The sequence below is a fragment of the Sycon ciliatum genome, chromosome 4, assembly GCF_964019385.1.
Source record: "Sycon ciliatum chromosome 4, ocSycCili1.1, whole genome shotgun sequence".
NCBI lineage: Eukaryota > Metazoa > Porifera > Calcarea > Leucosolenida > Sycettidae > Sycon > Sycon ciliatum.
Window position 1 is genome coordinate 34,028,216 of NC_088646.1, and position 24,011 is coordinate 34,052,226.

Below are 24,011 nucleotides of genomic sequence, written 5' to 3' on the forward strand. Positions count from 1 at the left end.
AACTTTTTGTATGGATCCATGCACGTAGGGGTGGTTGCCTTCTCAGTATGGTGACCCGGCCTCTGCTGCTACTGACTAGCAGAATGTTAGCATAATGTACAGTCTTAATTAGTGTTGAAACGATCTCACCGGATACTCGTTAGCTCGCTCGCCAGAAACTCGGCTCGTTTGTGCGGCCAGCTCGTTTGCACTAACGAACACCGTACACCGTACTCCGTACACATGGCAATACATGTCGACCGGGGAGTCGTAAAATATTTTACGACTCCCTGGTCGATCGAGAGTCCAGTCCCGCGCATAGTGAAAATCACTCGCAGTTACAGGTACTGTATGCCTGCACGACACTTGAGTTGTTTCAGTTGTCGTTGCAGCTTTGGTGGACTCTACTGATGTCCTGTTCCGCATCTGCTGACCTGTCGCAGGATATGCTTCAGTCACCTCTCCATTCGAGTGAAAGTTACGCTCAGTCGTTTGGAAGTTTTCTTCCGCTATGCAGCGAAGACCAGGGCTACTTGCAATCTTTGCAAAACGGTCTATTCTTACAAAGGCTAATCCACGACGGCGCTGAAAAGACATCTCGACACCAAACAGCAGTCCGAAGTGAAGCAGCAGCAAACCCAAAAGCCGGCGGTGATGATTTGAACCAGCTGAAAAAAATCGAACTTAGAAAAAAAATTATTCAAAAAAATAATCATATTTGCCACATCAATGAAACTCGTTAGATCGCTCGATAGCTTGCTCGTTAGTGGAACTGATCGCTCGTTTGTTATAGATACGCTCGTTTCAACACTAGTCTTAATGAACACTTCAGAACTTGTCTTAAACATGAGGGCTCTGTCGAATGGTCTTTTCTGAGGTAACACGTCCGATGTATGCACAAATGAGTACTTTCCATACTTGGGAATGTGAATTGATGGTGTACTTGCACCAATGAAGTTAGAAGTAAAGTTCCACTGGTGAAATCCTGCCCAATGTGCATATCTGGTGCCCTCAACTTGCACCGCCCTTGATGCCCTGCAAGTGGTACGAATGCGGCTGGACGTACTCATGTACAAGTACAGTGATGTAATCAGAACTGGTCCAGGGCACCAGCTTTGCACTTTGGGTCGCATTTCACCAAGCACTGTACATCATTCTCTGAGCGCCAAGTTGAATTGCCTTGCTTCTATTAGGTAATGTTTCAGCGTTTCCCATGGCCCAAGTGAATGCATTCAAGAGTCTGCTAATTTGCACTGAAACTCTATCGATGTTTTTCAGGGAAGGCGCTAATAAATTGTAAACTCATATTCAGGAGTAAAGACCGAGTTTTCTTTGACCAAATTTGAATTGGAATCTCACGAAGGGTACACATTGTCATCCAAAGACAAATCAGCTCATCACTCAGAAGACTGATAGTTTGGATAATTTGAATTCGGATTACTTCTGAAGTGTTTTTATCGTACATGTACCGCCGCTTAAGCCGGATGCATACTTCATCCCGCGTACGGGAAACCCATCGTGCGACCATCGCGCGATGGGTTTCCCGTACGCGAAATAGTCGAGCTCAGATCAACTTTTTCGCGACGCGTTTCCCGTACGCGACATGAAGTATGAATCGGGCTTTATCCCTGGCTAATTCGGTTCATGGCAGAGCCTCCCTCCCTCTCGTTCCAGTCATTCAGCGTATGTGAAGCTGTGGATTCAGCAGCCCGCTCATTCACGTCAGCGCGAACATACAAACAAATAAAACAATCTCAATATTGAAAGAGAGAAAGAGGAGGGAGGAACCAGCTTAGTGGTAAATTTGTTATTAAATTTGTGGCCGACGAACATTGCTCTCAGTGATCGAAAAAACCTGATAAGGTGTTGCACGACCTGGCGATTGTTGGGAGGTTGACATCGCGTATGACCATGACTGCGACAGAACAGACTGAAGTGTGCCCTGTGTCTTGGGTACCAGATTACTAGTAGTGCTCTGTTGCTTTGGCCGTATTTCATGTTTGTGTTTTACCAGAATTTTGCTGGAGCTGTATGTGGGCTAACGTTATTCCTTGCTCTCGAATGTGGGCTAACGTTGTTCCTTGCACTCGAATGTGGACTGTGTTGCTTCTCTGAACTGCAGGGCTGAACTTGAAAAGCACAGTCAGAAGGCATAGTCTATCTCCGCCACCGCCGCCATCATCTCCAGACACATAAATATATTCTGACATGAAATGCATTTAGCTGGCAGTTTGCGCTGCCTTCTCTCATTCAAATTCTCTTTTTTTTTTTTACCAGCCATGCTATCTGTACATAAGCCATCATCACCCGCTCACTGGTTTAAGTGGTTTTCCTGCATCATCTTGTCACTGAGTGTATAGCAGCCTCCTGCATGCATGTTGTTTTCTCAGTTCTCGTCGTACTGCATACCGGTACTCATGTTGATGTTGTGTTATATACGTGTACACGTAGATCATAGTGCAGGGGTTTGATTTGAAATTCAAGATCGATAGAATGTATTGCAAATATGGGCATATAGCCCTCTCTGAACTACTTGTGTGCAAAGATGTGCTGGTGTGCTTATCTATGTGTGGTGATGACCCAGAACTCTTTTGCCGTGTTGATAAAAATTGACTCCAGGTGTGAGGAGTGCTGTGTCTTGACCAGGGAGTAGTACAATACAGTATTGTACTACTCCCTGGTCTTGACCATGCACGATGCTGATGAATCAGAATGTGTTCAAGGTCCTGTATGCAGTATGCCTGCTAACCTGCCAAATAACCATGCCTCTTTGACTAGATACCGACCGGTATTGTGGACATGCAGTACCGAGAGTCTTTGGACTCTTGTAGTAACTACTCATATAGACATGCACATCCAGAATCCTGGCCCCCTGCTGCTATGCAGAAATCAACCGTACGATCATACCATGGATAATATTCTGGATACGCCTGTCTTTTTAGCACAAGGGATCACCGGTGGTGTGCGACACAGATCGACGGTATATAGTTCCAAGCTGGGAGTAGTACAATACAATATCATGGCATTGTACTACAGTACTCCCCGGTTCCAAGACTCAAAAGGGAAGGCCTCGAGGGCTGGATGAACAATGCCAGGAAAGCAGGGTTTATTCGGGTAGAACAAGTCACGCAGTGGATTCACGGCAGACACATGAGAGAGCGCGAGCGAGCGTAAAGAGTCGGTATGCCACGCTCAAAACAACAACATGATAAAAAAAAGTAACAATAGCTTTGGCAGGTAAAGTAACCGCATAGAAAGGGCACTGCCACTAGTGGCACAATATCAAACTGTGAATATCTCACTAAAACTAAAATCTGGCCTGGCAAAGCAGAACAAGTAATATAGAATGTGGTAAATAGGCCTTGGGTCATTGAGTAATAGACAAGATATGTACGAGAAGGAGAAAAAACTCAAAATCTTCGATATGAGAGAAACTGATAAAGAAAAGAAAAGGGATCGATGGGTGGAATGAGCGGGGCCAGGAAGATCAGAAATCGAAGTCAAAACCCAACACGGAGATGCACTACATCCGCGACCGGGGCACAGAGTGTGACGCCGCTTGTCAGAACTGGATGGACTCCTGAACTTCATGCAATGTCTTGGCGCTCTTGAGGACATTGGCGCGCTCTTCCTCAGTCAGACTCTGTACAACCATACGGTCGAGACCTTGACGTCCCAGGACGCACGGAACACTCAGAAACACGTCGTCTTCCACGCCATGAAGGCCCTGAGTTGACACATTGAAACAGCCAACATGGCACGGCATGATCAGATTCACAAACTGGCTGCTCAAACCAAAACGGAACAATGAAAAATGTCCTGGCAAGAGATTGCTCTAAATTTGCTCCAATTTCCCACCGGTTGACGAGGAATCTTAAAGAGAGTACCAGATAAGCGGTGTCAGACTGCAAAATAATAATTATAAAGACCGATTCATATTTCATTTTGCGTACGGGAAAGTCATCCCGCGATTGTCGCGCAATGGGCCAAAATAGTTGAGCTGAAGTCAACTTTTTCGCTAAAAAGTAGCAGGGTTGTCGGGGGACTGGTGCGGCCAAAGCCACACCAATAATTCAATCGTGTGACTCTTAAAGCAATTAAATATGGGCTAGTTGGGCCCAATTTTCCAAAAATATTTCCCGGGGACAGCCCACCTCTTCGTGGCCGCACCAATGTGGAATACCCTCCGACCTCCCTGATAGTCAGTCGTGGCCGCACCACTGTGGAATACCCTCCGACCTCCCTGATAGTCAGATACTGTAAAAAATTAAAAAATTTAAACTGTTTTACTTCAGCTTGAGTAGCCCCACTACCTACTGTTGTAGACATAGAAATCCGGTCGCACGTCTAGCGGCCCCAGGGCGCTAGCCATGTGTCTAGCGGGCCCAGGGCGCAAGACGTGCAGCCGTGGATAAGCGGTACACACATGCATTTTATGCGCTGCAGCGCGTTGGCCGCATCGGTTCAATTATGTGCACTGCACGCAGCATTCTGTACGCGCTGAGGGCGCCGGCCCCGGTCAATCGACTGGATTTCCATGTCTGCTACAGTAGTTGTCACAGGCCCATCTGCAGTCAGACCTCGCTTATTCGGTCCTCTTTCACTCAGGTACCTCACTGACAGGAGGGAAGTCCATCAGGAGCAAATTTTACAACAAACACATTGCCTGCGAACAAAAGCTTTCGGTTATCCGGCTCCTCACCTATCTGTCTTGTGTGCGCTTTTACTGACCTTTACTGCAAATGTACATATGCTACATGTAGTAGCTAAAGAATCACATGCCCAGTTTGGTACTGGTGACAAACATCAAATATTGTATCACAATGATATCACAATCACATTTGCATAGCCGTCTTTCTTGCCTACCTTGACGAGTGTGGAGATGGCGACCACTTTCTTCTCGTTGCGGAAGATACACTGCGTCAGGTTGGCAACGCTCAAACCGATCGCCCAGCATGTATAGCCCTTCAGTCTGATCACCTCATAGGCACTGAACGGGAACAGTACAGATACACACCATTGTAGACAAGAAACATCTTCACGACCCTACAGGCTACAGTGCACGCAAACCAGTGTGGTGTACTGCAGAATGTTGCAAGTTGATAATACAGTGGTCCCTCTATAATCCGGCACCATTTGTGCCACGAAAATCTGCTGGATTAGGGAGGGTGCTGGATTAACAAATCTGATTTACTTCTGCAATGTACATGAAGAGGACATTTTGGCTACTGAAAATTGTGCTGGTTTATCGAGGGTGCTGGATTATAAAGTGCCGGATTAGAGAGGGACGACTGTATAGGGAGTGGGTGGCTGGGAATAGGAAACAACATTCATCTTGGAGGCTATCAACTACAGGTGAGAGCACATGTCCGGTAAACGCAGTGAGAGTAGTACATGTATGACTGCTTACCACAATGGCACAATTACGATCGCATGCATAACTCACCCATCCACCACCTGCTTGTGAGATTCGATCCACTTCTCGGGATCATCGGGAGTGCCAAACGTCGGACAGACCTGCTTGAAGGGAACACCAGCGACATTGACCCCGCTCCAGACGGGCACTGCAAAACAGCACACATACAGATTACCCACATGCATGACCCCCCCCCCCCCCCCCCCCCCCACACACACACATACACACCTCCCTCCCCTATTAACTAGATCATTGATAAATTGGAAGAAGAAAAAAAGATAGCACCAGCCGTTCAAGCCTGCACACATGACTTGCAAAATTTATTACAGTTGAGTTCCGCTTCTTCTACCTATGCAAGGCATGTGCTTGAAATGGAACTCTTGGTGGGCTGTTGAGTGATGGCGTGTATATTGTGCACTTGGAATATGGGTCTCGCTCACACTTCGTGGCGGTCCTATTAGTGTTGCTTGCAAGTTGCAACGCAGGCTTTTGACTGGCTCTCGGGGTCGGGTCATGTCACATGCATGTACAGCAGGTATCATACAATCCGGGAGGGAAAGTATACTTACCACTGCTGTCTCCATGCTCGCCGATCACCCAGCCATGCACACTGCTAGGGGCCACGTCCAAGCGCTCGGCCAGCAGCACTCTGAAGCGAGACGAGTCCAGATTGGTGCCACTGCCGAACACTCGGTGTGCGGGCAGGCCGCTCAGTTTCCACGTCACGTACGTCAGCACATCCACTGCCAGGGCAATAACACACACACACACGCATGCACATACACACACACGTAACACACACGCACACACACACACACGCACACACACACACACACACACACACACACACACACACACACGAGTCGTGAGAAAAGGAACGACACAATGTGCACCAGCATCACAAATCCACATTAACCAAACTAGGGCGCACTGGTTAGCAAACTTAGCATACTTGCAAACTAAATACTGCAAACATACTGCATAGCACTGGTAAACACAAAGCCAAGGGGATCTATCAAGAGGCCGCTTTATGGTTTCACAGAAAAGGCCTATAGCAATAGCACGTACTCTGCTGGTACGGAGAGTACGTTTCGTGTAGGACGTGCACATACGCTCTGATTTTCCGCACAGTAATTTCTCAAAAGTGGCCTTGAGTACGTTCTCAGCAGCGTAGCGGGCCAATTTCCGATGAACAGACAGTAGGGCCTGGTCAGACCGCAGCAAAATATAATAATCATGGGATGGATGAGCATTCCGTAAACATTATTCGTTCAACGCGTACGTACCTGGATTGGAGACGACCAGGAATAAGGTATCCGGGCTCAACTCAACCAGCTTAGGAATGAGAGCTGAACAGGATGAAACAAACAGGCAACAGTAGATCAAACTTAGCACACAGATCACATCAAGTGAGAGCACCAGGCCACTGTAAGTCATGACTTGATTGTGCAGCTTCAGGCAATACACCTCATTCTGGGATCACGTTAGCCAGCAAGACTCTACAGCTCCACTATTGCACACAGCCTCAGCATGTATGCTGTATCACATGACCACAATCAGCATTAATATGGAGTACTCACACTTGTAGATGTTGACATTCCTCTGCACGAGACTCAGACGGGGCTCTCCCTCTCTCTGCCGCACACCGGCAGTGATGATGACCAAGTCTGACCCGGCGCTGGACTCTGGGCCGGGGCTGCCCGTGACCTTCACGGGGCTAGTGAAGACCATGCCATGCTGAAGGTCAAGTACTTCGCCTTCCATCTTGGACTTGTCAATGTCCACCAGGGCGAGCTCTGACACCAGGCCCTGAACAGCACGCACGAGTTCACGCAGCAACAAACCAGAGCGGTGCATTTTGTGTAAAACAATTCTTTGCTTACATTGCACATGTACAATGGTACATGTACATGCATGCCATCTGGGTATGCTGATCAATGACGATGTTTCCAGTTGGTGGCCAATGAGACCGGTAAAGCTTGAGTGTGAAAACTGAAGTCACATGGATCCACTATGGGGACATCGTTCCCAAATAACTGTCCAACATAACAACAACACATAGCAAAAGCCAAAAGCCCTCGGCAGAAAAGTGCTCCATCACACTGACAGCCAGGCCGGAGGCGTAACTCATAGCGACACAGATTTGCTCATCTACTTGGATCCGTTTCTATAACATGGATGTTCTAGGACTCTGTACTATATCTAGTACATACACTATTATTGTGAAAGAACCAATCATTTACTTGTTATGCATAGCTGTCCCATCTGATCCTATTACCTGCTGGACAAGGCTGAAAGCACACGCCATTCCAACAGCGCCAACGCCGACAACCGTCACTTTTACCGGCTTGAAGGCAGTTGTGGCCTCCACGGGCCGAAAAAGTTGGCTTGCAAGTGACTCTGAGCAAAGCAAGCAACAGCATGTGCACACACACACACACACACACACACACACACACACACACACACACACACACACACATACATACATACACACACAAACACACACATACATACACACATACATACATACATACATACATACACACACAAACACACACATACAGTGGAACTTCAGAATAACTTATGTCCAGGGGAGACAAACATCAATCCTTATAGCCAAGGTAATATATATCCGGGACAATTGATTGCTACATGTATGTACTATATACACTAGATTGCATGGTCCTCAAAAGTAGTGTCGTGTCTGGGTGTTGCCATCTCAGTATCGGTGTTTCTGCTCCAATCAGGTGTTAGCCGTGGTGTCCATGTAATGAGTCTAGTCAATGAATAGCCTTATTGTAGAACCTTAACCATCCATGGTCGTAGCTGGCTGCTCGTTCGCTTCGTTCCCCACGTGCTGCTATGTAGCCCAATGCTTTGCATTGACTGCAGAGTTGTTGTTGTTCTGTTGCTTGCTGTGCTTGCAACTTGGTTCGGACGTGAAGCTTGAGTCCTGTGTGGTGAGGGTGAAGAATGGGTCTCTGGACTCCTGGTATATTTCCATAAAGAACCTAGGAATTGGAAGAACCTGAGAGTATGTCTGGCCCTCTCCTCGGTCATGACAGTAGTACTAGACTTAGGGCTGAAACGATTATATCAATTACTCGGTAATCGATCGAAAATTCCTTAACAATCAAGTAATCTTTTAATAATGCAATGAATAAAACTATATGTGCACTCATATCACAACCATAGGGACGAATAAAGTATTCCAGAACGTTTTCTTGTCATAATTATCAATGGAATTCGTGACTAAAGTCGTAAAGAGAATGATGAAACTACAATAGGATTTATACACTTGGAGTGAAAAACGCGGATACAAGAATAGTAAGAAAAATAGCACAAACTTCGGAAAAATTGCACTGGTAATAAAAACTATACAGGTGAGAAATGATAGGAAATTCAGCAAGTGCAGTGTGACAATGTACATGCATGTGCAAGTGTGTGTGAGTGCGAATTTACTGGAAGAGTGTAAGTGGGGTGACATTTTCTTTTAGTTTACAAAGATTTGGAGCACGAATGCGAATGTAGACTGCTTCGAGAACTTTCAACTGCTATTCTTGTATCCGCGTTTTTCACTCCAAATGTATAAATCCTATTGTAGTTTCATCATTCTCTTTAGTCACGAATTCGTTATAGATTACTCGTATTAAAGGCATTTTGAGTCCAAAAAGTACTGAAACCCTTTTTGTGAAGTTTGATCAGTTTCCGCTGTGCCCGTAGCTCCATGCAAACAGAGTTGCACCTTTTCTGAATATACAAATATATTTAACAAACACTATAATTGGAGGATCAGATTGAGCAAACAAAATTTAGCACAACCTCAAGAAACTTTGATGAAAATGAATGCAATAGTACGAATACACAACATGCATCACCGCGATATTTTTACATCGATAGTATCAAAATAAAGCAACCAGGCAATCTTCCGAGAAAGCCAGTCAACAACAAAACTAACCTGCCATGTTGTCTGGGAGTGCTAGTTCGTTGGGCAGCGAAAGAAGGACGACTTCTTTGTCGTGCGTTTGTCCTGACACACTGTCACTACCTGAATTTCTCTGTAGGTCGACACAGTTATCATGGTTATATTTCTTTACTTGTCATTGGAAGTTAGCTCGGTCACTTCTTCGACCTTCTTTGACAACTATTATGTAATGGTAGAGTTCTTGTCCATGAAAGGATTTCGACATTTCCGGAGAGGACATTCACGTGCAGTAAACGTGCGCACACGTGCCAAAAAATTTAAAAAGCGCACGTGAGTTGCACTGGGAGTCTAGTCTAGTCGTCAAATACCGACTCCCGGGGCGTGGCGCAAGCGTGGTCGACGGTCGACCGGCGCGCGCGGTACGCGGTACGCGTAGTAGATCTACGCGGTAGACCGGTATACGGTACGGTATACCTGGTATACGGTCGATCATTGCATCGGGGAGGGGAACTCCCTATGCAGATGACCTGCTAGCTTCAAAGCTTCATTTTTCTAATTATTTTGACTGACAAGAGTTGTTTTTGTCCGGAGCTATAATTAATTTAAACTGAAAACATCTTTCAAAAACATCCAAGCTGGGTACTTTTCATTGAAATGAAGTGAGGCTTTTTCAAAATACAATGGCTTTCTGTCCGGATGACCCCTGGGTGGACGCTGATGGCTACCAAGACGCGTATGAGGATGATTGGAGCTATGGGGGAGCTGCAGATGAAGATTTGGCTATGCCCGACGGTGACCAGCAGATGGAAGGCGCCAACGGCAAAGCGTCCATGTTCGCAGTGACAGGAAATGCAGAGTGGAGAGGCGAACATTACAGACGTCATAGACGACTGAAAAATCCCTCGGCCTGTGAAGATTTGCGCTTGGCTATTCGCAGTGGCTCGATTGAGGGTGTAGAAGACGTTCTCAATACCTGTGACGGTATGCTTTTAGAGAATAGATGTGTAATAACTGTAAGCATGCAAACACGCATGTTTGAAATCATTCCATCGTGCGATATTAAACATTGCTTGGAAGAATAAATTTACACTTACAATTCACAAACAGCAACAGTGCAACCAGGTCCTTCCTTGCCGTAACTCGGAGGTTCGTGTCTGAAAACACTCTTCAAACAGCAGATGAGTGTTTTCAGAATTGTATTTCTGGCTCTGTCTACTGGACATAGACTATTCACAGCCTACGGATCTTGGACACCTGTCTAAATTTACACTTACATACGTTAACGCAATAAATAGAGTGAGTTGCGCAATGTCAGTGCTCATTCTTGTAGGCAGTATATTCTTTCACACTACCACATTGTAACCAAGAGTAAGTAAGCTCCCAAGAGTGTGCAACTCTAGACACCCTTTCTATGGCGTCAGCCGACGGCAAAACTCACATCGTATGGTGCAATGTTCCCGCTGTACGTTCAATCAGCCCGTTTTTAGCGACCAGCGCGTCCGGAATGCTATTCAACTCCGCTGCAGCGGAGTGCAGCGGAGTTGAAGAATAGCATTCCGGACAGAAACCCACTAAGTTTAGGGGTCGTCGCAAAAGTGTTTTTGTCGTCCCTGGAGCGAGCATCGTTCAGTTCATACTCGGACCCTCCCCTCCCTCTGAAGCGAACGCAGCTTGCTATGCTGGACGACGGAAATCGCATACATGTACGTATGTACAGTGTCGGTCGACTTGTCATTTCGGCTCGCACCTCCATCCCCAAGGAATGATGTTCGTTTCAGGGACGACAAAAAACTTTTGCGACGACCCCTTATGTGAGTAATCAACTGATCATGGCAGATATTCGGACTGAGCGCACGCTAGCCTTCGTTGTATGTAGTCCAAATCGTACTTTGAACACGTGATGTGAGTTTTCGCCGTCGGAGCCTCTGTATGCAGAGTTGCACACTCTTGGGAGCTTATTTACTCTTGATATAACCAGTACACACTGTAAATTTTACTAATTTAGCATCCCATATTTCCAAAAAGACCCAGCAGTGGCGTTGCGTGCGGGACACCAATGGAAGCATTGCGTCCCTGCGCACACGTACCAGGTGGATATAGTCAAAGCATAACGTTACACGTGCGCGATATCCAGCAAGCTGAAAGTAACTTTCACCTTCTCGACCTTTTTGAAATTTTCCATATCACTTTGCAGAGGGTCAACTACAGGCATGACTTGCGTCCATTTTCTGCCGAAACTTCTGAAATTTGAAATTATAAACAAATAACGTATGAGCCAACACGGGACCAACAGCCAAACCTTTACTGGTACTACAGTTCAATCAAACGCCGTTTCAGTCTAGGATGTCGTTCAGGCTGCAGAGCCCCACAATCATTTGTTGGCACATACCAGGAGTATACCGTGTGTGGGTGGACACAAAGGGGGGGGGGGGGGGGGTCATATCCAACAGTATGCAATAAACATGTGTAATCAAAATGGAGTCGCACAGTAACCCTGAACAATGTGCAATTAGCATCTTACGTAACTCCTGGAGGTGACTTGCATTTCTTTTGTGTATGTGGTGTGTGTGTGCGTGTGTGGATGTGTGTGTGTGTGTGTGTGTGTGTGTGCATGCTATATTGAAGATTTTCACGTGGACGATGTACTGCGCAATGGCGTGACTGCACTGTCTACGGCTGCTGATGCTGCGCAGCTAGAAGTAATGAGGCTGCTGTTGCGCTACCGTGCCAATCCAGAGCCGGATCAATGTAAGATGTAAAGTCATGGTAGGAAGACGCATAGTTATCTCACTTAACCGGGCTGTCCGGGACCGGGCACTGTACATACGAAGTACAATGCACGAATCTCTGAATCACATACATGTACATGTACGTTTCGATGGAGAATTGAGAGATCTAGCATATGGCGGCACTATTTTCGTATTTTAAATGTTGGCGTAAAATACTAATATTTCCACTAAAATCTACCGGTAGGGTGCCCAGTAGACCGACCGGATAGGAGAGATATGAGTCTGCCTTTGAAGGGAGGTTTGAGTTGACCTTGGAACGGTGGTTTCTGAATTTACAAGCGCCCAAAGCCATAGGTATAGCCAGTATTGAAGTATCTAGTCAGCGAGCTATGCATCTCTCTCTCTCTCTCTCTCTCTCTCTCTCTCTCTCTCTCTCTCTCTCTCTCTCTCTCTCTCTCTCTCTCTCTCTCTCTCTCTCTCTCTCTCTCTTGTAGAGGTCTCAGTCCTCATTTGTTAGACTTACCTGTCTTTATAAATGTAACTTACTCTCTCTTTTTCTTTCTCTTTCTTTCTCTCTCCACCCCCCCCCCCCCCCCACCCTCCTCACTCCTCTTTCTTGGCTTGATGCTGGTGTTCTTGCATTTGGCTATCTTCTTTGCATGTACTATGCTGCCTTTCAGCTACACAACTTATGAATTGATTATCGTGAGCTTGATGCAGACCAACCTACATTGCATGTTCTCTAAGAATTTGTGTTATAGATGTTCTTATCAGCAAACTACTATTAGAAAGCAATAATCTTCGAGTGAGTTTTCCAGAGTACTTTTCATCCCCTTTCAGCCGTTCAGCCGTTGAACACAAGTTGTGATTGAGTGTTTGTTGCACCTACTAGTATTTTATTTAGTTGATCAACGGCCGCTGACCTGGCATATCTGGCATGAGTGTAACACTGTATTTCTGTACATTTCCTTTTCCTCTTGTTACTTTTCAGCCGGATTTGACTGTTCTCGATTAGCCCTGATAGCAGCATGCAACAGCACGTCCGCTAACCATGCACAGGTCGAGCAGTGCGTCGGACTTCTCATTTCGAGTGACGTTGACGTTAGCAAGTGTGACACGTGAGTTTGCTCAGTCAGTTACTAAACATTTTCCAGCGTGATGGTACGTGGTACTTGGAAAAGACTAACATTTGACTATAGGGGGTTTCAAAAGTTACTATACACCTCTGGTTTCAAAAAGCGGTTAGGCCAGCATCTAAACCACATAAAATCTGTGATGGCTTTTGTGCATAACATTTCTGAAAATGGGTGTTTGTTACCCGATCGCTTAGAAATCTATATGAGAAAAATTGGGAGAATTGCCTAAAGCAATATCCAGAAGAAATTTCTCAAAAGGCTCAAACCAAATTTGTCTAGTTCGAAAAAAATCTAGAGGTCTATACTGCTGGTACGCACTGTAGGCCATTCCTCCTTACCTCTACTTCGTAGTATATTCTAATGCAGGTCTGGTAGAATACCCTTGGAAGGAACATTTGACAAGTCCTGGTGCCTCCTCCCTGGTGCTGATACTGTTATCTTCTTTCTGCAGGAATCTTACTTCACCGCTGATGTACGCTAGCCGCAGTGGGCGCCTTGGTGTAGTGCGACTGCTACTGCAACACGGTGCAGACGTCAACTCTACAGATGGGGACGGCTGGACAGTACGTGCAAATTTATTTTCTTGTGCAGTTAGACAGTTGCGAATGTTTGCTTTTTTTGCACAGAAGTATTTCGGTAGGCCAGGGAACAGGATTACCGAAGATATGATCCTTTGCTCTCAATGTGTATACTGTGTACTGTGAATTTGCTTCAATTGACTTCCTACCAGATTAAACAGGCTCAGCCGGGGCAGATTGAGACCGGTTGAATGAATGCTCGATGCACCAGGGTGCAGAGCAATGTGCACAAGTAAAGGGATGGGAGACGTGATGCTGTTTGGCTGTGACTTCAAGTTCCAAGCACGAAAGCAATCATCAGTGAATTTGTGTGTGTGTGTGTGCATGTGTGTGTGTGTGGATCGTCAGCAATGGAGAGATGCGTACCGCACTCGTGTACAGCGTCCTGCCCCGTTACCGCTCTCTTGCCTGGTATGTAAACGGACATTCAAGAGTAAATCTGGACTCGGACGACACAAATGTTCTGCTGATCGCCAGCTGCCTGTAGCGGAACAGCCGGACGCACGTCAATGCCATGCCTGCCTTCGGTGGTTCCGAAGTGCCGGTGGACTTGCTGTGCACAAGTGCACAACACCCGCCCCGGCATCACCGCCCACACCCCAGCGCATACCAATCACCAGCCATCCGTGTTGCAACCAGCACTGCGCTACCTGTGATCGCTGTTTTAAATCTGCTCCTGGCTTTCGGCGACACAATTGCAATCGTGGACGGCGTCGTGGCGGAGCGGCTTCCTAGTGGCAGTGCTGACTTCTCTCGAACTCTCTCTTCTACTCTCCCCTGTCTCGGGGGCGGCGTGGCCAAGCATTTGGCAGCTGTACACCAGGCCAGGTGTGTGTGTGTGTATGTGTGCATCTGTGTGTCTGTGTGTGTGCGCGCATGCATGTGCGTGTGTGTCCGCGTATTGAAGGGAATCAGACAGGGGAGGTCTAACTGTAATATCAATGCTGTACGGTAGAAGAAGTGTGATCTGTGCTGGCAGTGCCCTTTCGGTTGTGTGCGCCAAGTCTATTGTTTGTCCATGACCGGTCATGCCCTTAGAGATGCACCATAAACGTCTTGTCATGTGGGCGGAGGTGTGGAAACACTGGCAACTGTGGGGCTAGTGTATTGACTGCATAGGACCAGGCTGCATTTACATTCACCGGTCTAATGTTTGTATGCCTTGCTTGTTGTGACCTTTGCCTGTCTAGGCGTTGTGCTTTGCAGCGCATGCTGGACACCTAGAAATAGTGCAAGTGCTTCTGGAAAGTGGAGCTGATCCGAAATCAGCATGTAATGATGGCCAGCTAGCAGAGGATTTGGCGTTTGCTGCTCAACATAGTCAGGTGAGTTCTGTCACTTTGGCAGTCCATGCACAGTCTGCACAGTCTGTTGCTGTGCGTCTGCACGTATGCTGGTCGAGAATGAGCTCTGTCGCTTGCTTTCGCTACTGTACATTACATGCGCGTGACGGGGAGGGGGCGCAAGTGCGCATACACATATCTTTACCGTCCCACAAGTGGACTGACTGTAAACTCATCATGCGTTGCTTATCTACAGGTTACTGATTACCTAACAGCAGTGGTTAGTGGCGCAACACCAGCTGTGCCAGAGAGTTATTCACCGCCTAAACAGAGGTATGTGGTGCTGCACACTGACTGTAGCCATTGGGCAACATGTGGAAAGTCTGTTCATTTAAAAAAAAAAGTAGCAGAGACAGCATGCAGGTGTGAGAGGTGGATGCGTTTACAACTGTGGAGAAGGCATGAAATGTGAAGCAGCATGCGCTGCTCTACCTGTGCAAATGTGCACACCATGTTTATAAGCATCTCAGTTCATTCTCTGTGATTGGGCTGATCTATTATAGTGCGTTTCAAAAGTATAGACCTCTAGACTTTTTCGAATAATTCAAATTTGGTTTGAGCTTTTTGAGAAATTTCTTTGGAATATTGCTCAGGTAGCTCCTGCAATTTTTCTCATATATTTTCTAAGCCATTGGATAACAAACGCCCAATTTCGGAAATTTTATGCACAAAGTGATCACAGATTGTATGTGGTATAGATGCTGGCCTAACGTTTTTTTTTAAACCGGAGGTCTGGATTTTTTAAACGTACTATATTACTGTAAACGCCATTATTTTAACGAGGCGCATATATAACGATTTCCCGAAATTGACTAGTTTACGTGTACCAAAGGTAACGATTTTCACTCATTCTCAATGCTCAATAGGACATTATATGTATCGATTTCTGTATAACGATTTCTATTTTAACGACAGATTTTTCCTCGTTAGAGTTAGCACGTCGTTATTATATATGGCTTTTTTTCAGTAGTTGGTTTTGAGCTTTGTTTACTTGCAGTGCCAAAATTTGCCGTACCTGTGTGTTGTGTGCCAATACTATGGGGGTATTAAAAAACAAAAAAAACAAAACAAAACAAAAAAAGGGGTATCGGGGTATTACGCGGGTGCTGGGCAATGATGCCAGCAAGTCCTTTTGTCATGTACTAGAAACATGATTGTATATGAGTATCTGTGGGGATCGTCAGTGCGCCACATCTCAGTGCCTACGTGTACCATAGCCAATTGAAGGTGTTGTCACTTTTCTTGTTCCTTCTCAGTACATTGGAGGACGACCTAGCGCGGCAAAAAGAGTAAGTGCATATGTAGTGTCTGATGATTGCCCTTTGGCGTGAAACTCGGAGTAGCCAGTTACTAGCAACTAACAACTTGTTCCATTTTCCACTGTGTGTGTGTGTGTTTGTGTGTGTGTGTGTGTGTGTGTGTGTGTGTGTGTGTGTGTGTGTGTGTGTGTGTGTGTCAGCCTTGCAAGCTGTTGAATGGTGTAATCCCAGCACAAGTTGCTATGTCTAACATAGCTGTTCGCTATCATCGCTTCCGCGATGGGCAGGTCTGAGGTGTGTGTGTGTGTGTGTCTGGGGGGGGGGGGGGGATGGCGGTGGTGGTGTATTATTTTGGAGGTCGTTTCTTGTGCTCGTGGTGAATGATTTCGTGAGCCTTTGGGTCAGAGAAATTGTAGTTTGCAGCTGACATCACTTTCTTGTAGCTTTATAGATCGTAAAATAGCAATGAATAAAACCAATTGTGCACTCATAACCATGTATAAAACAATTATTAAAATGAAAAATTCCAGAACGTTTTCTCGTGACTATCAACAGTGGAACATCGCCACATAGTAAGAATCACTAAAGCAACCAGTTATATAGCTGGAATAATATGAGAAGGAGCGTGAGAATGCAGCAGCTCGCGGTTATGCATAATGCGTGTAGTGTGAACTTATTCAGTGGATCTGAGAATGGTAGCAGTAGATGAATGTGGCAGCTGTGTGTACGTGTGGCCAAAATGGTGAGTGTGTATTATTTGAAGAGTGTGCGTGCTACAATATTTTCTTTCTGCTTGCATAGCACGTTATTGTCCACACGCCCACACAGCTGCCACATTCATCTACTGCTACCATTCTCAGATCCACTGCATAAGTTCACACTACACGCATTATGCATAACCGCGAACTGCTGTATTCTCACGCTCCTTCTCATATTATTCTAGTAATATAACTGGTTGTTTTAGTGATTCTTATGTGACGATGTTCCACTGGTGATAGTCACGAGAAAACGTTCTGGAATTTTTCATTTTAAATTTAAATTTTTAATAATTGTTTTATACGTGGTTATGAGAGCACAATTGGTTTTATCAAGAGTCCATAAACAAAAGTATGCAACTGTGATCTCTTTTCTATGGGCCAGATGCGCGGCGCGCTGCCTTCATTACATCATTCAGCTGCAGTCCGTGCACTGCGGAAAATCAAACACCGCACTTTCCCTCTGGTTTGAAATGAACTTTCGTGCAGAACTGGAGTTCACACGCCAGAATTTAGAGATCGCGTAGGTACTGGAACGAATCGAGCAAAAACGGATGGGCTCGTACGAGAAATTGTGAGTTTGAATGCATGCTTTCAGAGCGTAATGAAGGCAGCGCGCCGCGCACTGACCCATAACCACAGTTGCATACTCTTGTTTATGCACTCTTGGTTTTATTCATTGCTATTTTTACGACTGTTGTCTCCTCGTCGGTTATTTATAGATCGTTTTAAAAGAAGTATTCCTCATTGAGGGTTGGCTGACAAACTGGCTGCAGTATGTGATCCTCTATACAGTGAAACCTGTCTAAGACGACCGCTCAAGGGACCTTCAGAACGTGGTCTCTGTTACTGTAAACTGCCTAATGTTCGCTATTTTCGCGAGAAGAGCGTAACGCGAATACTAACCATCGTGAAATCAAAATTCAACAGTGGGTCTATGTGGGTGGCCACAGTGCTTCGCGAAATTTTGCCATCGTAAACTCGCTGGTTCTAAGAAATCGCGAAAATTTAGCGACGCGAATATTGGGCGGTTTACAGTACCAGGTGGTCTCCTTATCCAGGGTCATTAATTTTGACTGGAAATAGCATCCCTTGATCCTTGTGTCAGTGGTCTTCTTGGACAGGTGGTCGCCTTATCCGAGTGGTCGCTTTGACAGGTTTCACTGTATTTGACCTGTAATGATGTCCCACTTGCTTCCATTGTGCATATATGTGTGTGTGTGTGTGCGTGCGTGTGTGTGTGTGTGTGTGTGTGTGTGTGTGTGTGTGTGTGTGTGTGTGTGCAGGGGTGGTATCTATCAGTATGGCGAAGCGGACTCCTTCTTGAATAACCTTTCTTTGTCGCATGTTGCCGAGACACTCAGAGTAAGTTTCCATTGTGCTGATTGGCAGTTTGGTACTGCATCCGCAAGGGTGTCACGGGGCAGTGGGGAGTGGTACGGCCGGGGGTCGGGGTGTCCCCCCGGGTGGAAAATTCGGGTTTTTCGCCCAACAGAGCAAGTTTTAGCGCTCTTTTTTTGTTTTTTGGGATGAAATTGGCGGGCTATCCTGCTGTCCTGGTCGAAACGTGTTACGACCATGGTCGTACTGGTCGTAGTGTGTGTGTGTGTGTGTGTGTGTGTGTGTGTGTGTGTGTGTGTGTGACGCCCCTGACCCGTATGTCGTCTTTCACTGCTCCGCCCCAATGTGTGGCTGTGTCTGCCTGCACTCACATGCTGCATGTAGAAAAACTTTACCTTCATGCCGCTTCGTGCCCAACAATGTCTCATACCCGTCTGTTTTGCTGTGTCCGCTTTCCGACACAGAGGCTGGTCCTGGGAGAATGCCCGGAGCATCACTGATTCAACTGCATGACATTGTTCTAACTACCACCTTATTTGTTTTTGTATAATCTACACTTCAGGCCAAAAAGACCACACTTGCCCAGCTATTGCTGATGAATGAAGCTGAATTGGAAGAGGCGGGTGTGAATCAAGTTGGCCCTCGCATGACTATCATTGAACAAGCTACCAAGACTATACTGGCAATGTGGGAGCAGCAGGTGCCTGATGACGACCTCAAGAAAAGGCAGATTTTGCAAAAGGAAGTGACGTGAGTGCCCAATCTATAGGCATGCAGTCCCACGCTGTGCTAAGCAGCCTGTTGTTGTGCCCTGTCAGGACGAAGTAACTAGTTAGATTCTCTGTACACTAGGGCTGAGTCGGGTAGCATTTTCTTCGGGTATCGGGTTCGGGTAGTTTTCCACGGGTAGCACGGGTACCTGATCGGGTAATGCTTCCATGGTAACACCATATGCACCCCTTCCCTTATGCACTGGGTAGACATGCGGAGTATTACGTGGATGTGTACAAATGCACTGTACATGATGTCATCTGCGACTTCGGGCTTTCGGGTACTATTCTGTACCCGTCTACCCGAGGTCCTGACGGGTAGCACGGGTACCCGACTACCCGTGCGCACCACTACTATACACCCCTATCTCACCCGTGCAGCCAAGATCAGCATTACGCCGCATGCAGGTGACTAGGCCTTCCCTCTGACATTGTGATACATACCCGCACATTCTGCTGCGTGGCGAGGCTGTGAGTCGTCTTTTTCCTGGCATGCCTGTGTCTTCAGGGACGACGTTGCGCGGAGAATAATGGCTAACCTAGCCGCTCAGGCAACGTACGCATCGACCACGTTATCCTATCTTCAGGCACAGCTGCCTGGTGCACTGTCAACGGCAAACGATCAATCGCAGGTTTGTTTGCATGTGCCTACTGACTGTTTTCGCCCTGATGATGATGATGATGATGGGCTATGCCCAAAATGTCGGTGAACACATTAATTTTAGTGACGTATGCAGCGAAGCGACCGTGTTGAGCGTTGGGTTGAGAAACCCTGGTGTGTAAATGGCTGCAATGGAGTCTGCGCGTACTTAGTAAAGTGTGCCTGTCAATCAAGGCACCTTTCACACATGTGCCCTTCCTCACGAGTGGCATGTGCAATTCATTGCAGCGTGAAAGCTTCATCCGGTCATCATTGTTGTTACTTCTCGACTTGGCCTAATGGCTTGTGGTGGTGCACTTAAGGCAGGAAGGTGTCGCCATAGGAAGCAGGTTACATGTTTAGGCACCCAAGATTTACTTCTTTTTGTACTCTATATTCTAATTTCTAAGGTATCTTCTACCTCTTCTCCCCTACGAACATACTTTCTCATTTTCCATACTTACTTAGGAGACTCCCTTCGATAGGCATCCATTTGCCTCTGGAGGATCCGCGAAATAAAATCAATCAAGATGGCAGAGGTTGTATCTGTTCGCAGATGAATCCAGGGACATACCACCTAATAATTACAACTCCGACGAGAGGGCAACTAATACTAACTTTGTCTACTCACAGTTGTTGTTTATTTTAGAACAAAGAGGAAGAAATGTTTCATGCGCATGCGTATAACAAGTGAGAGAGAGCTGACGTCATGCAGCGAGGTCGCTACACATGTACTTCGAAGTATCTGCAAACATACGTGCCCTATGCAATCCCCAGGCGTAGTGACTAATTTACCCAAAAAATTCAAGATTGGTTTTCGTATAATATTATATATCCTCCAGTGGTACATGTGCATTGTACACATGAAGTCAATACAGACCTTTGCACTTTGCAACGAAACGAGTGCGAGATGAATCCCACTCGGAACGGCGATGAACGAAGAGACAGACACCCGCTCCTGTAACCGAGGCCTTTTACAGAGCTCTTACACAGATTCTCAAACCCAGATAACGAATACACGTATGACTCATGTCTGCATTTTACTCGTATAAAGAAAGTGCTCTAATCACAAGAAAACCATTTTTTCAGATATGTACCCACATTTCATCTGATCCGTGTTTGTGTTCCGTGGGGGCCCTCTTGTTTTTTTCTTTTGTATTTGGTACAATTTGCCCATGCAGAAGGGATGAAAGAACGTGGGGGTAGTATGGGTACCTGGTATTTTCTACGACTGCAGTTTAGAGGGAAAAAAGGCACTGTTGGCTGTGTTTGTGCTGCAGATTGAAGACTCATTTTCTGCCTTGACTGAAGCATTGGATGTAGCAGGAGATATCCAGAACGAATGTGGAAAGCTGCACAGTCATATCTCACAGGTACGTACTGTATCCTGTGAGTAACTGACACTCGCGCCACATTGGAAGAATAGTGTAGTCGGTGCAATAACAGTGTCTTCTGGATACTTGGGCATTTTGCGAGTGCCCTCAGCTGTGCATAATTGGACTGCATTAACATGTACTGGTTCGGATCAAGGTTTTCATTTCATTAGTCGTGTGATGAACATTGAGGAGAACATCAACAACAACAACAACCACGACGACGACGACGACAACAACGACGACAACAACAACTACTACTACTACTACTACTACTACTACAATGGCGGCAGCAGCAACAACAACAACAACAACAACTATAGAGGGGCTACTCTGCCCAGGCCTTCCTTTTGCTGTTTGTGTATTACTGCTGGGTTTTGTTTGAAATGTTGGGTTCTTTGAACTTCACTGCCACTGGCCAGAGGCAGACCCCTCACACCGCCCTTGTGATGTCATCCATGCATATTTTCTGGGCAAATCGTTGCTGTTGCAGATCAAAAATAGTCTAATTCTAGGCCATATTTGGTAAACAGGGCTTACTCGCATTTTGTACACCTGTCATCATTTTGTGTACCCGGTCCTTTTCCTGTAGTTAGCTGCCAGGTTTTCCAGGATTTAACCTGATCAAGGCTCTGGCTGCACTTTATTTCGTAAACAGGCCCAAAATCCACTGTGCAGCTTGAATACACACTGTAGTGTCGCAGTGTGCCTCCAAGGGGAGGGAGGAGTCTTTGTAGTATTCAATTTTCTTTTTTTCCCGTTTTCTTGGCATTGCACTGTTTACTACAGGTGACAGAGGAGAAGCGCAGCAATCTTCTGTTCTGGAGTGCAACTGGTGTATCCAGTCTACTAGCTGGTGGCGTAATCCTGTATTATTTCAGTGATAGAATACCATCATTGGCAGTGCCGCTGTCCTTCCGTTAACCCAGCCCCAGAATAGGCATCCGCTTTGCTGACAACATGCATTGGTTTTAGGATAGTTTGAGTTGTGTGTACTATGTGTGCTTGCCACACTGCTGCTTGACCCAACAATGTACATTGTAGTGCCTGTTCTGTGTGTATGTGTTTCCCCTCCGCACCGCTGCTGCTTGTGCTATGATACTTATTCCACTGCATTCCTCTCTCTCTTTTTTTCTCCCTCTCTCTCTCTCTCTCTCTCTCTCTCTCTCTCTCTCTCTCTCTCTCTCTCTCTCTCGCTCCCCCCCCCCCCCCCCCCTCTCCCTCCATTGCTGGCAGGTTCCTTGCAAATGGTCAAACATCTTTCGCCCGTCATTATCACAACCAACCGTACATACCCACACACCGATGTAGAAACCACTCCACTTTGCTCTTTTGATTGCATGCTTGCTCAAATTTGATATACTTGATGTGGACCATCCAGCTCAATTGCTTTTTAGAATACTATTCATTTCTAATTGTCCGCAAACTCCAACACAGCCGCTTACACATTTAGGAAACTTCCCTTCTCGACTCCAAACTCCAAAAACGGTCTCTTCACTGCGATTCAAACTAAAATTTACATTATTTTCGGGCCTAGCCCATTACTCTGATGATGGGCCAGGCCCGAAAATTTGGTGTATTGTAAATTTTGATTTGAATCGCACTGAAGAGACCGTTTTCGGGAGTTTGGAGTTGAGAAGTGAAGTTTCCTAAATACTATTCATTGTACTTCATAGTGTGCAATTGCCCGCACAACCTCAACTCTCTCTTTGAGGTTTGTACTTCAAGTACTTTGTGGCACTATTACTGCATTATTCGTAGTAGAATTTCTGACTGCTCCATGATCCAGTGAACCTGATCCGAATCCAAACTGACCAATCAAACATATTAGGGCGAATTCCGAGCAAGCGTGATCGTTTGGCAGAGTAGGTGTACTTGGAGTGCAATCCGACCACACCAGGATCTGAGTGGCTGGAGTGAAAATGGACAGAGTTGTTTTGGCTGCTTTCACAGAATCGTTGTACGATATGCGTACCATTGGTGTACTACACCTTTGCTTTGTTCGATTGGGCGACCACACCACCTGCTCGCACTTCATCCAGATTTGCCAATGACACCCTAGTTTTGCGATTGACCCAAAAGCAGGTACTCATGGCCGTATAAGCCAGGGTTCAAACCATGCTTCTACGTCAACATCTTCAGCCTACAATGTACAGTGCGCAATATTGTCACGCATTTACTGATTTAGTGTGTAAGTACCGGAAAGTACCGTTGATCCGCCCCCACGCCATGTCGCTTCCCAGCTGGGGGGGGGGGGGGGGGGGGGGGGGCGGGAATTAGATCAAGGCTGTCAGGTGCAGTACGATGTACAACAACGTAGAAGTTCAGACTCGATGTCCTGGATTGTGCACATTTTCATCCTGGATTGGCAAGTATTGTGTACGGCAGTGCATGCGTCGGTTCAACATCGTATTTTCGTTGTATACACCGAAGTCGCTTCACAGGTAGAAAATCGACAGGGGGCGGGAATTAGAGAGGGGGTGCATCAACGGTACTTTACGGTACATGATACATGCATCCGCCTGTGTAACAGACAGGCTGTTCATACTACGTTACAATACGCGTCACGTTTTGGAATACGACGTACTGGCAGACGTTGTTTTCATGCAGGTGCATTCACACAGGCCAGCGCACGCTGCTCGTACAGCTGTGTTTACAGCTTCTTTTGGACACAAACTGCTGGGAACGACAGAACGAAACTCGGTACAGGGGTCTGGATACGTCGTCTACGTTTTCGTATCAGGGGTACGATTTTCCCGCCACG

The 24,011-nt window shown here is 46.3% G+C and overlaps 2 protein-coding genes across 2 annotated transcripts; one reads left to right on the plus strand and one right to left on the minus strand.

The window, feature by feature from the left end:
* Positions 1-3,061: 3,061 nt before the first annotated feature.
* LOC135815798 (L-lactate dehydrogenase-like) lies at positions 3,062-9,516 on the minus strand. Its single transcript, XM_065329139.1, has 8 exons — positions 9,357-9,516; positions 7,674-7,795; positions 6,976-7,204; positions 6,682-6,744; positions 5,965-6,138; positions 5,426-5,543; positions 4,846-4,969; positions 3,062-3,706 (listed from the first exon to the last, which is right to left on the minus strand). The coding sequence occupies exons 1-8, from the start codon at positions 9,361-9,363 to the stop codon at positions 3,542-3,544; spliced, it is 1,002 nt and encodes a 333-aa protein (XP_065185211.1). The 5' UTR covers positions 9,364-9,516; the 3' UTR covers positions 3,062-3,541.
* Positions 9,517-9,894: 378 nt separating this feature from the next.
* On the plus strand, positions 9,895-22,717 carry LOC135815800 (ankyrin repeat, SAM and basic leucine zipper domain-containing protein 1-like). The gene is made up of 12 exons (XM_065329140.1): positions 9,895-10,304; positions 11,949-12,071; positions 13,044-13,170; positions 13,640-13,751; positions 14,957-15,091; positions 15,306-15,382; positions 16,366-16,398; positions 18,410-18,488; positions 19,027-19,214; positions 19,743-19,866; positions 21,155-21,247; positions 22,037-22,717. The coding sequence occupies exons 1-12, from the start codon at positions 10,004-10,006 to the stop codon at positions 22,169-22,171; spliced, it is 1,527 nt and encodes a 508-aa protein (XP_065185212.1). The 5' UTR covers positions 9,895-10,003; the 3' UTR covers positions 22,172-22,717.
* Positions 22,718-24,011: the final 1,294 nt, after the last annotated feature.